Source organism: Amblyomma mixtum, chromosome 3 (genome assembly GCF_055824585.1).
Source record: "Amblyomma mixtum isolate Tamu chromosome 3, ASM5582458v1, whole genome shotgun sequence".
Classification (NCBI taxonomy): Eukaryota; Metazoa; Arthropoda; class Arachnida; order Ixodida; family Ixodidae; genus Amblyomma; species Amblyomma mixtum.
This window is the reverse complement of record NC_143014.1, coordinates 143,942,994-143,956,630: the sequence shown is the minus strand read 5'-3', so window position 1 is coordinate 143,956,630 and position 13,637 is coordinate 143,942,994. Positions and strand designations below refer to the sequence as shown.

Genomic DNA, 13,637 nt, shown 5'->3' with positions numbered 1-13,637 from the left:
TCCTTGAGTGGAATTTTATTTCGCTTGTCATGCTATGACATGGCATTTCATGACACGTTGTTACTTATGGCATTTCTTGCTACATCATACTAGTGCCTTGACTGAGTTCCTTTGTGTTCCATTCGGGAGAATCTTCGGTTTCGAGATAAGGTAATAAAATTTTGTCGGCGAATGCATTTTGGCAGATCTAGTCAGTTAGATCCAGCCAGCAGGAAAAAAAGGCAAAAGAAGGTGATGAGCATGCTTTCTTGAACTGGGTCGGACGACCGAGTGAAGAGGCATCGCTCAGAAGAAAAATGCGCCGATTATTCTGATGAAGTGCTGCCACATTTCAGCACCCACAGGACGTTCTTGAGGCGGCCTTCTTGCTCCACATTTCTTGGCTGCGTTGAACAGCTCCAGGAAGTACTTGTACTGCGAGGACACGCAACGTAAAGAGGTTTTAGAAGGCAGGCATTTTACACAAACAGTGCGAAAGCGCCCGACGTACTGCGGTTTCCTTGCTTCCACTATCCGTAAGGTTGCTAAGAAAAAATAAGGATGATATTTGATTTTAAAACAATTTATAATACCTTTATTTCTTTCATTTCTAGCACCTGCTAAACAAAGGTAACATAAATGCATAAGGCGTGCTTTTTTTTTCAGGTTATCAATGGCATGACAAGAGCAATGCTTTGCCGTTTTTACATATTTATTCATTCATTTATTCCTCAAATACCCCGCACGGGAGGTATTTGACGAATAAATAAAAGCTTATCGCCGGATCAGCAGTCACCAATCCGCATAATAAGAATAGAATGCACGCACTTCCTAAACAAATGTTGCATGATGCTGGTCCTGCAATCTCTTTCTGCGTCGGCAAGAATTTTTACACTACCGAAATTTTGCGGGTTTTTGTCAAGTACTTTTCAAAGTATTCATACGAAGACGCTTTCCTCTATATCAATAAAAGTCGGTATGTCATTGCGGGACAGTAAATACGCATGCATTATCATTATTAAATTAACCAATTTCAGTGATACCAAGGGCGCCGTACGTCTGCATTTTGAAAGGTACTGCAGTTCGCTTCTGAATTCTCGGAAGTGAAGTTAAATACATGTAAAACCCATGTACACTGATCTTCCCACGCACTTTGCCTCTTCGTTTGCGTCTTGCTTACTCCACAAGTTGCGTCTTGGGGCACGCGGCTCCATAACTGACGCTCACTGAATACCCTCGTTTCCCCTTCTGCACCCGTTTTTCTCCGAAAGCGATGCAGCCAGCCGATCCGTCTTCTGATTAGTCTACCCGCCTAACCTCTTCCTCTCTCTCTCCCGCTAGCCGCAGCGACAACTTGAAGGCAGGTAGTAAAGATTTCTGAAGTCACTAATAACCTCAAGTCTGATCTTTTTTTAGTTCGTTTTTAGGCCGCATTTTCTTTCAAAGAGACAAGTTTAAATGCTACACCCGATTAAACTGCCGGGTTCTGTGGATTCAAATTTCACACAGCGGTGTTGTTTCACAGTGGGTATTATTTATTCCTACTTTCGGGTGCAGTACTTACCTAACTGAGCCCGAATGAGTCACGCATGCACGCTTACTGCGGTGATACCAAACCAAAACACTAAGGCAGATTGTTTTCCCTTTTTGTTCACAAACAGAAAAGGGGGGGGGGGGGGGGGGGCACCTGTTTCTCTGATGGCGAAACGCTTTACCCACTCTGCCTCCACACCTCTAAAGCCTACGCGGTGGGTGTTCTACGCTCGTGAGGTCAGATAACGTAGCTTTACAAGAGAATTTTTGCAACCCGGCATCATCGCAAAAAGCGCCCACATCCGATACATTCGCATTACCCAAACTTTGTGCTCAACAAAACTCATCGTCAAACATCGGACCTGAGCGAAATATGAGGGCGAACAACCCAGCTGATAGGTCGGTAAAATTTTAAACCGGCCTATGAACGACGCAAAAGTCGGTGTCAAAAATCATTTGACGAGTTTTCGTTTTCACGCAGAGTAAAAAATAGTCTTAGTTTTGCTAATATAAGTGCAAAACATTGCTGATTTAGCCACTGCTAGCACCAAGCTGCGAATAGTAAACCCTAGATGTGTTGAAGGCTAGAATCTCCAGAAAAATAGCACTAAAGAATAACGTCTAAACCGTCACATAGGCATCGTAGAAGCTCAAGCTCATCTAGTTTCACGTTTCACAAGAGAAAACTGGCAGATTTTCCACTGAGGTGCCGCCAGCCAAGCCTGTACAAGAACGAAAAATGAGCCTTCAAGAGAGCTGTCGCTGGCCTTCTTTTCATAGGTCTCACACAGTACGCCACCGTGTTTCTTTTTGTGGAAACTAATCTACCCGGGCTCAGTTCCTGAAACTCCTCGCACTACTTCTTCAAATGCAGATATCCATCGTAACAGTGAGATTTATTTATTTGGCCACTTTGTTTATTTACCACCAATTCATAAATGTGCCTTAATTGCTAAATAAAGTGGTTGTTGAAGAAGAGTCACAAGATCACTTACCGGCATAGCTTTGAAAGCTTTTCCTTTCTGAAAAAATAAATTGAGAATAAACGACATACACATCTGCACTCATTGGTCATTACATGACGAAACCATGGTTGAAAACAGAAAAAAGAGGGTCAGTATCACATAACTGCACCGCTGATGCAGAAATGAACTGCAAGGAATGAAACCAGCTAATATAGTGTATGGCGTTGATAGTTGATTGCTAAAATTCATAGATTTGTCTCGTGTTGTCCAAAGTACGTAAGTATGTTACTGCAGTCAAATACCGTAATCAGTCTCCTCTGCAGGATGTACTACAGTTTAAAAGATTTGTAAAAAAAATAGTTGAGCAAATTATAACGGAATGCACGCGTCTAAAATAAAGACAAGGTGGTTGGAGGAAGCGGAGGTAGAGAAATAGCGAGTTGGTCAAAAATTGCTTCATTCTATTATTTTCAACGCCAGAGCTGTGCCTGTTTGCCATTAAAAAGATCATTACCAATATCAGGGGCTCGGCGCCTGGTAAACAATTTTTCTATTAGTATTACCAGGAATTCGGGACAAGCGTTTCTAGTTCACTTCACTGCTAGAACGCGGTGCATGACTTTGAACATTTAAAAATAACGCGCTGACATCTTCCGTGACGTAAGAAAGAAGGTGAATGACCGCGTGGCTGCAGAGCAGAACATGACAGTCCGCTAGGCTTATTGGCACTGCTGGGCGCTGTCATGAATTCCTGGTAATGTTTTCTGCGAAATGCTCAGCTGATGGCGAACTCACGAAATCGTTGTTGTTGCTGCGGCACCATGCCAACACGAAACATACATCATCCGTGCAGCGCGTCTTGGTCACGAATTTGCTGAGTAGGCTGCGAAACTGTGTCGCGATAAAAAGAAAAAGCAAGAATTTTTTTCAACAGGTGGCCTATAACAAGCCTCTTGCAGCGTTTCACACTTAATGATGACTACCATTCAGCCAGTCATCGCTTCATAATGTGTATGCGTACCTCAAATTCAGAAAAAGAAATTACTCGCGCTAGATCATATGACAGAAGAAAAAGGGATTACAGCGACATGCAGCTTCACATCTCGCAAGCACGGCATGACTATCAGTGTCCGATCAGTTGATGAACTTGCAGAAAAGGGGTCGCCAGCGGAACACAAACACGTGTACACAAGGTGGAAGTGCTAGACGCGGATGAACGCTGGTCTTACAGCTGTGTTTATTGAAACATACATTGCCGCACAGAACATCCGCCGCATCCGCATCTTAAACTTCTCTTATGTCACGTGTCTAGATGCTGAATGGATGTTGGCTTATTCACTTTTCTATCTACCCGCTAGGTAGGCAAACTCCTTGTTCGTTAAACCCAAGGCCCTATCCCATACACAATTTTCTCTCTGATTGCCTATATGAAAGGCATCTAAGATTTTCTGCTCACATCTGCTCGTTCATCTCCTCAAAATGGTCATGCGGTCGAACATCGGCACAGATTTTTTTGCACTTTTTGCTGCTGCAATAGTGCACTGCTAAAAGCCTTGCCCGGTCCCCGCCTAGGTATGTGTTGTGTTCTTGCAGACGCTTGACAACACACCTGCCTGTCTGGTCTATGTACACTTCTCCACACGCCAACGGAATGTGGTGAACAACACCAGTCTAGCACTCAGCGAAGGGTTTCACACGGTTGATTTTAGATGCCCCTTTCTTTCTCCCCTCTTTTTCAGTTCTCGTGCCAAGTCCAGCCAGTTTACAAGGTGTGGAAAAATGCAAGGCTAACAACATGCTCTTCAGCCACCTTCTTATATTGTGGGATACTTTATGTATGGAATGACTTCCATTTTCTTCATTCGCTCCGACGTTGGCGGCTCCTGGCGTGCAAGACCCTTCCCTTTCGGCAGCCTGGCTTCATTGGAAGAAATTGGAAGTTATGTCATGCTTACATAAAGTACCCCCTGGTATTACGGCGTTGGCTGAAAGGCATGGCGTTAGCCTTGTGTTTTCCGCACCATGTAAACTGGCTGGCCTTTGCGAGAGAGTTAGAAACGATGGGAGAAAGCAAAGGCCATGTAGAATTGACCAACTGAAACTGTTTATTGAGTTCAAGACAAGTGCTGTTTGCTGCATTCCGTTGGCCAGCGTAAAAGTGCATGTAGGCCAGACAGGCACGCGTGTTAATAGGCGTCAGCAGGAACATGACTCATCCCTAGGTGGAGACCGGGGAAGGTATTTATCAGTGCATTGCCGCAGCTGCAAAAGGTACAAAAAAAAAACTGCTGATGTTGGATTCTGTGACCATTTTAGGAAGGAGAAGGAGAAGATACGAGCGGAAAATATTAGAAGCTTTTCATATTGGCAATCAGAAAGAAAATTGTGTGATACGTCCTTGTCCTTAAATATCAAGGAGCGGGCCTACCTAGCAAGTAGATAAAAATGTGACCAAGTTCACATCTATTCACACACCATCAAGCCACATCTCATAGGAGGGGTTGAAGGCGCGCATGCGTGTAATGTTTTGTGCGGCAATGTATATGCTAGTAAAGCACAGTTGAAAGTCCAGCTTTCATCGTTGTCTAACACCTGTGTAGTGTACGCCTCTTTGTGTTTTCGCTGGTACCCCCTTTTTCAAGGTCAGCATGCACCAGCCGGCCGAAGAGCTAACGTTTGCGGTCAGTCGTGCTCTCAGACGACAAAATGGAACTTTAAGCTGAATCCTGATCTTTAATCGTCATGCGTTTCAGCAGCATGCGTTGCTGTGTTGTGAAACAGGAATTTTATCTTTAATTTCTCCTGCTGTTCATCTATGTTTCGACTACGGTTTCGACATATAAAGCGTTCTGTTTCCCCCTATTGATAGCTTATTGTGTGCTGTCATGCTGAATGTCTCTTTCGTCCGTAATCTTTCGTAGTCCTTGTATGTATTCTGAATGTCAATGCCGACTGATACGATGCTTCCTAAACTGTTCCTGTACACTTCTCATGCGAAGTGTACTGCACCTATAACCGGATGTTCTTGCGGAAAGATCTTACGTATGACTGGGTTTTACATGTTTTGTGTGCTTGATTTTCACTGATACTTCAATGTTTTAACGCCCTGCACAAGATGGAAGAGATCCTTTTTCTTCAGTTACACCACGTTTTTCTTGACAAACTATATTTGTAATCTGAAAACTTTAATACCTAATTTGAATCCAGGAAATACATAAAAGTATCCTCCCGCTATATATATATTTATTTGTGTAGGGCACACATGCTAGGCGTTATTTTGCAGGAACAAAATGTTACTCAGGCGACGCTTTAAACTGAAAGCAAAGATTGAAAATCCCGCAAATGAGGGCTATATACTAAGAACAAAAACTTAGAAATGACATGAAGTAATCTTCCTGATTGCGAGAACGCTTCTGGACTGAAGTATCCCGTTTTGGAGGAATGAAATATAAAATGCATTATTGCACATGCAACAAATAATTTTCATAACGTTCTCTAGTTGTAACAGTTCTCCATGCGAGAAATGGAGTGATTTACTCTGTTCACTGGCTTCGAAAAAAAAACAAAACACCGCAGTTGCGAGCATCTGATTGTATTTTGAAGAATGCAGTACAGAACGCGCACACAGTCCTAGGTTATTCAAACCACCGGGGAAAGTACAACGTTGCCATTATGGAATAGAGGGAGAATACGGTTGAAATCTTTATGTCGGCCACAGCCGATCCGTTCTCCTTGTCGAGCTTGGCTCTCGATACACGTTGGGCTATGCAGGCTACTAATGTTGGAGCCTCATGTTTTCGCTCTGAGAGGTTATAGTTGCTGGTTACAGCTTGGCGGTAGACCCCACTCTAGCTGAAAATGAATCGACAAGCCTAAAATATGCGCATCACAAGCAAAACAAATGCTCCCTTTTTCCATTTTCCTCCGCTATTGCCAGCACGCGCAATTCCCGACACAGTACGCCGTAGGCAGTTTTGACAACACAAGCATTGCAAAGCAAAACTGAAAGGAATAAGTGCGTTGCAAGAATACACAGTGAACGCGCCACATATATACAGAAACGTTTTCTTTTTTTTTCCTTACAGAAGGAGTTGTCTTCAGACGGATGCAGTTCATGAGAAAGCCGAGTTCTGGCACAGATCTTCCTGGATACGGAAATCAAGCAGTTACGTCAGGCTCAAGTACAGAAGTAATGAGAGCAAGCATGTGGCCCGTGTAGTAGTTTGGGCAAGTTGATGTTCGAGTATAAATGCTGTAGCTCTAGAACCAAGGATGATGGTTTGGTTTGGTTTATTGGGGTTTAACGTCCCAAAACGACTCGGACTATGAGGGACGCCGTAGTGAAGGGCTCCGGAAATTTCGACCACCTGGGGTTCCTTAACGTGCACTGACATCGCACAGCACACGGGCCTCTAGAATTTCGCCTTCAAGAAATTCAGCCGCCGCGGCCGGGATCCAACCCGCGTCTTTCGGGTCAGCAGCCGAGCACCATAACCACTGAGCCACCGCGGCGGGGCAGAAACAAGGATGAAGATATGCCCGTACAAACGCTTTACAACGCGGGAATGTTAACGCTGCCGTTGTTGGTCACGTGATCGCAACGCCAGTGTTGGATTTCTGGCTCCCTTTGTTCCGGCGTCTCTCGGCACACTGGCGCCATTCCGCAAGGCACTCTTCAAACTCTTGCAGAAAATATTGAGCTCGCGGGCTGCACACAATGGCGATATGCGAATATGCGGACGATTTGTCTCTGCAGCAAAACAATCATGATTGTTAACCGTGTAATTGACTAGTTTTCTTCTGACTCTTCGAATCGGCTAGAATATATCCAGCAGCCGAGCCCACCCTGCTACGGGTGTTATTTTATATTCATTTTCTCGTTTTAGTACCGGACACCCGTGTTGAAACGCGGGAATAATTTTCAGCAGCGTCAATTATAAGCGCAGCATACTCCCCGAGCAGTACGGTGATTGTGCCACCTGTCGTCAGCCATGGAAAACACTGTCGGGGCTGTCGACGCCCGCTCTCCTCCCAGTTGTGCGTGTGTGGTAAATGGCAATCGCAATAAATCGGAGCTAATGAAGATGATTGATTTTATGGAGTCAGAGCAGGTTGTCCAAAGAGAGCACTGGCACGAGGAAGTTGTATTTAATTATTCATACAGTTACAATCTCAAAGCAAATGCCTGCCCACACAAGCGCTTATGATTTTTCGGAAGAGAGGGAAGCACAGCGAACAAAAGCAAAGAAATTGCACATTATAAATTAATGCACAACCACAAGTAAACAGCACACCACACAATAGTTGAATAAAAAAACAAAAGAAAAATAAAGCGACGCATTTGAATGTCAACAAATTTTCAGTCAATCACAACTCCGCTGTAAATAATGCAATCGGGGTAGACATACGTGTAGGTATTAACAGGAAAGAAAAAAAATCAAATGAGAGGCTTTCTGCCTCTAAATTCATTATGCAGGGAAGCACACAAACTTCATGAACAGGACAAAAACAATGAAGAAAAAAAAATAAGTGAGAGGCTCAAAAACAATCATGCAGGAAAACGCACAGACTGCTTGAGCAGGGCAAAACAGTGAGTTTAGTAGGCTGTCAACCCATTCCTGCATTTACTTTCCTACTCCACGTATACTGACTGGCCCTGTTTCTCTGGGCAGTTGATTAAAATAGAACAGAATATAATTATCTTCAGTCGTTTCCCATCGTTCAAGACACTGTTGGGAGAACAAATTTTTAAACAATACTTAAGTCGGACTGCTTCACGTTTCTTTTTTTTTTAAGAATTTCAAATTAAGTATTTGTGCAAAACAACTGTCAATGGCAACATATAAGAATTTCTCTTCGTTGTCTGTTGTTTATTTTTACATGCCGATTTCTGGTGCCATATGCTACATATCAATGCAATTCTTTGTAATATCCTATTTACCACGTTAAGTTTAGACCTGAACGCCCATCCATACACCGTTAATCCTTACCGCAACGCTGACTCAAGAAATTTTTCATAAATCATCAATCGTAGTTGTAAATTGCCCACTAATCTTAGTTTGTACACAGGGTGTTTCATCTAAGACTTTACACAATTTTATAAAATAGGCTTTTTCAGTTAGAAGAGCGCTTATTTCGGAATATCATTATCAGCGGTGCACAGCTAAGATGTTCTAATTAGCAGGCTGGTTAACTAATATTGAATGAATAACTTTTAATCATTACTGCTAGACTCCTCAATTATTGAGAGGCGTGTAGCCCACCCTAACTAATGTACATAACAGTTTTTAGAATTTCGAAAACGCGGTTAACCTCCGTGTTTTGGCCCAACATATTCTGGCTACATGGCGCCAAAATACACGCGCTTTCGAGAAGCTTGCAGGTAAAGCGATCTCCCCAGTGCACGTAAGTCGTCGAAATAGACAAAAGTTGTTGGGCCACAGCGCCGAGGGTAACCTCATTTCAAAATTCTAAAAACTGATATCGATATTAATTCCGGTGGGCTACACGCCTCCCTCTAATTGAAGACCCTAACAGTAACAATTAAAAAGTTAACTATTCAATATTAGTTAACCAGCAGGCTAGTCAGCGTGTCTGAGCTGTATTTTGATGTATTTTGATCTATTACACCACTGACAATGCTATGTCGAAAAAGCGCTCTTGTCATTCAAAAAGTCTATTTTTAAAGATTGTGTACAGCCTTAGGTGAACACCCTGTACATGCGCACATACCGTTCTTAGCTCCTGCTCGACGTAGTCAGTGCGGTAAGTTCAGGACAGTGACTCGCCAAAACACATTTCTACTCATTTCACCTTGGTAGAATAGTAAACATTATTGCAAGCGCGATCTTCACATTTGTGCATATAAGGTGTCTAAAAGCTCGGGTTTCTTGTGAGGGTGGTGAAAGCAAATCAGTTGCGTCTTATGCTTATTTAAAAACATAAAACTCCTCTATAACCACTCCAAACTTTGTTGACGGCATTTCGCATCAGAGAAGCAGGGTTGCAGTAGTTCGAGCACAACACCGCTAGTGAAGCACTGAAGGCGTACTCAAAAGTTGCAGAATTCACTGCCAGTTGATAAGAATCATTTCTGTATAAATTAAAAAGTAAAGAGCTTCAAAATGATTCTTGAGGCTTTCCAAAATTAAGTAGTAATAAAGGGCTATTCACATTCTCTATTCTGACCACCTAGTGCCTTTGGTGAATATAATCGGAGAATAACAACTTAACATCATCATCCTCGACAGCCTGACTACGTCCCATGTCTCTTCAATTAGCCCTGTCCTTTGCCACTTGTAGCCACGCTATCCCCGAAAACTTCTTAATCTCATCCAATGAAACTAACTTTTTGGCGCCCCCTGCAACGCTTGCCTTCTCTTGGAATCCACTCATTTGCCCTTAAGGACGAGCAGTTATCTTGCCATCGCATTGCATGCCCTCATTTCTTCCTCTTGATTTCGACTCGGATGTCATTAACACGCGTTTGTTACCTGACCCACTCCGCCCTCTTCCGGTCTCTTAACGTTACACCTATCATTTTTGTTTCCATATCTTGCTGCGTTGTCCTTAACTTAAGCTGCACCATTTTCGTTAGCCTCCACGTTTCTGCCCCATAGGTGAGTAAGATACAGGTGTTGTATACTTTTCTCTTCAGGGATATTGGTAAACTGCCATTCATGATCTGAGAACATGGCTTATGCGCTCCACCCCATTCTTATTCTTCTAGTTATTTCCCTCTCATGATCCGGATCAGCGGCCACTACCAGCCCTTAGTATGCGTATTCCCTTACCCCTTCCAGCACCTCGCTACCAATTGTAAACTGCTGTTCCCTTCCGAGACTGTTGAACATTACTTTAGTTTTGTGCATGTTAATTTTAAGACCTACTATTCTACTTTGAATGTCCAAGTCGCTGATCAAGCTTTACAAATACCCCACCAGTGACTTAGAAAAGCAATGTCACTAGCGAATTGCAGATTACCAAGAAATCATCTATTAACTCTAATCCCCAACTGTTCCCAATCCAGGTATCGCATACCTCCTGTAAACAGGCAGTGAGTAGCACTGGGAAGATTGTGTCTCCCTGCCTGACACACTTCATTATTGGAATTTTATTGCTAGCTTTAGGGAGGAGTATGGTGGCTGCGCAGCCTTAACAGATATCTTCCAGTACTTTTACATAGTACCCTTCTACACCCCGATTCGATATAGCCTGCATGGCAGCTAAGGTTTTGACTCTGTCTCAACCGCGTGGGGGGTTCGATCCCGGCCGCGGCGGCCGAATTTCGATGAAGGCGAAATTCTATAGAACCTTTTACTGTGCGATGACAGTACAGATTAAAGAACCCCAGGTGGTCAAAATTTCCGGATCCCTTCACTACGGCATCCCTCATAGCCTGAGTCGCTTTGGGACGTTAAACCCCAAAAAACCAAACCAAGATATATATAGGGGAAGCAGCTAACGTTACTGCTTCCAAAGGAAACCTTATTCAGCAAGTTCGAAGTCCGGTTTCAGTTATTTGCAGCTTCCGCCTATAACTGGTGAAAGTAGGAGTGAAAAATTTGCGTTAGGGGCTCAGGTGTCGCAGTCGTCTGGAATCAGATGAAATGCTGAAAATTCTGTGAAGCGAAATTCCACCACTATCCGGAATATGAGCGATGTTCTTTAACCGCCCATTTTTGGAAGTACGGGTTCACTACAATCTAAAACTGTTAAGGTTAAGGGCATGTGCACCGTGACCCGCTTTCTTCATTTTAAAGGTGTTCGCATCACTGGCCGCAGCAAGATTTTTTTTGAAGCACTGCAGCAATAGTGCGGTTGAAATAGCACTATGCTGCTCCTCTACAAATTATCAGCTCGTTTCCGCAGCTACTGTTGGCGCCGAATTAAGCAGGTGCGGGACGTTATGTGATTAAGATACTTCTTTTGGTACAGCAACTTACGAACGTCTTGTATTGACAGAAACTTTCAAACCAGAAAAGTGACAGAGAAACCTGCACAGTCCTGTCAAATTTATCACCAGTCAACCTTAGGAACATTTTCCTCTACTTCAACGATTCAACGACTAGTTTTTCACGACTGCGACCTTTCATGACCGAATTCGGTCGCAAACATATGAAAAAGTTAAGTAGGCTGTGAAGCGTAAAAGGCCCCATAGTTCCATCATGATTAGCTCGGCGCCTGGTTCCGCCGCCTTCTGCTTCTGGAGCGAGAAACTCGCGCTGTCTGCATTTCGTCTCGATTTCCCAAGCCCTAATTTAACGGTATTTTATTGTGTGTCATTTCCACTGAACTTCGGCGGTATTTGCTTCCGGATCTTAACGAAGTCGGCGCTTTCACTCTCGGTCGCGCTCATGACGGCGTTTTTGAGCATTATCTGCGCAAGCTGCCTAGAAGTGATATGTGCGGGATTTTTTAAGACTTCTTGGAAGACTCGAGAAGGGCGCCAGCCCCTTCAGTGCACCGAGAAAGGCGAAGTTTTTTTTTTAATTCAATTTCACGCACCGACCCAGTGCTGCGTGAGAGATAGCGCTGTTAAAGGCGTTGGACATGCGAGGCGGCTCAGAAGGTCTCGACATTTTCTGTGCATAACGCTAACTGCTCTGTGTAAATGGTCTATAGAGTGTCTCATATTCATCCTCCTTTCTAATTCGGTATTGCTGGGCAACAAAGCTGCGAGTGATGCACATGAACTCGTAACAGCATACCCCAAAAAGACAAAAGTATAGAAACTGTTGTTGAGGTCATGCCAATCACACGCCGCTTTCCTAAGGCGTGTCGATTTTCTGATCCTGTCTGCCGAAATATGTGCTGCAGCCAGTTACATACCCGTGATCGGGCTATAATGGAGGTGTGAGAGATTATTCATGACTTATCTGTACACATCTGCACGACAAAGTGCCGCACATTTATCTACTCCTCATTTAATACATTTCAAACAACTTGATGCCCCTAGGAACTGATTGTGGCGTTCAAGTATTTCTAGTGTATGTCATAATCGGACGTTTGAGTCGTGTTCGACTGCAGTCTTGCTTTGCTAGTCTTGGTTTCATCGAAGAATTGCTGCATGGTTACACTTGTTCAATCTTAGCTGCTGACTGTGACGCTATAGTCTACATAACTTATTTTGCTCCATAATTAGAGAAGAGCAAACAAAATCCACTTACCACACAAATCGAGTGGGTCAGATGAAACAAAGCACACCGCCGCGGACATAAAAACCACTATAATGACAGTCGCCTTCATTGTATCTCGATTGCAAGACCGCGGAATGGAGCGTGTGGATTGTCAGCGGTGCTTCGGAGTTCTAAGTGCGGGCCGCCCACACTGACCCTTTGGCCTCCTGGCCGAGGCGCCACTCAGGCTGCTGATGCGCCAAAGCGCGTCGTCAACAGGAACATGGTGCGGCGAGCAGCCAGGCGCGAACCCATTTTGCTGACTTTGAGCGTGCTGATGAGGTGGCACACATGCACTCAGTCAGCTGTCACGCGGCTTTAACCCTGACCCTCCCGCGCGGAGAAGGCGCCTGCGCGTCTGCCGATAAGTGGAAGAGACGCTCTCTCTCGGTTTGTTTATGTACCTCGGGCCACTGACCTGTAAGCCAACATCCTCGCCATGGGAGCAAGCTTCTTTTCTCATCGGTGCTTGTCCGCACTAATGATTCGAGCAGTACACACCTGTGAATGGGCGTGCCTTGGTGGATCTACAATTAATGCGAGGTCACGTGTTGAGCGCAGACCGAAACGCAAACGGAAGCTTCTCAGGCGCAAGTGCGGTGACAGGTGTCTTTGCGGAATTCAGGAGTTTTATGCTTGCTCATGATCTTATCTGTGTTATGCTTCCACACGCACAAGCTGCAGCTGCTGCTTTTGCACAAATCTTGCTCTAATGCAGCCAATTAACGCCAGCGAACATTCCATCAGGATCATTCCGGATTCGAATATACCAGGTCACGTATTGTATACGCCTTAACATACATAGGTTGCAACGCACATTAGTGTGCAGCCGTTCATAAGCATCATCGTCTTTCTGTGTTTCGTTGCCTCACGAGCATATGATAAACTTAAAACCGACTCCGTAAGCTTCAATTCAACAAACCTTTCGTATGATTTGCTAGTTACTGGTCGAGCCATATGGGATGGTCTTGTCGGCTACTGC

The 13,637-nt window shown here is 44.1% G+C and overlaps 1 protein-coding gene across 1 annotated transcript; it reads right to left on the bottom strand.

Moving 5' to 3' along the window:
* Nucleotides 1-12,909, bottom strand: LOC149352232 (uncharacterized). The gene is made up of 5 exons (XM_089577129.1): nucleotides 12,647-12,909; nucleotides 6,561-6,622; nucleotides 3,273-3,368; nucleotides 2,508-2,534; nucleotides 1-414 (listed from the first exon to the last, which is right to left on the bottom strand). The coding sequence occupies exons 1-5, from the start codon at nucleotides 12,723-12,725 to the stop codon at nucleotides 286-288; spliced, it is 393 nt and encodes a 130-aa protein (XP_089433255.1). The 5' UTR covers nucleotides 12,726-12,909; the 3' UTR covers nucleotides 1-285.
* Nucleotides 12,910-13,637: the final 728 nt, after the last annotated feature.

Coding starts and splice junctions, on each gene's coding strand:
- LOC149352232 (XM_089577129.1), bottom strand. CDS start 12,725: ATGAAGGCGACTGTCATTATAGTGGTTTTTATGTCCGCGGCGGTGTGC. Junction 3,369..6,560: donor GTCTGAAGACAACTCCTTCT/GTAAGGAAAAAA, acceptor ATCGCGACACAG/TTTCGCAGCCTACTCAGCAA. Junction 2,535..3,272: donor GCAGCAACAACAACGATTTC/GTGAGTTCGCCA, acceptor TTATTTTTTCAG/AAAGGAAAAGCTTTCAAAGC.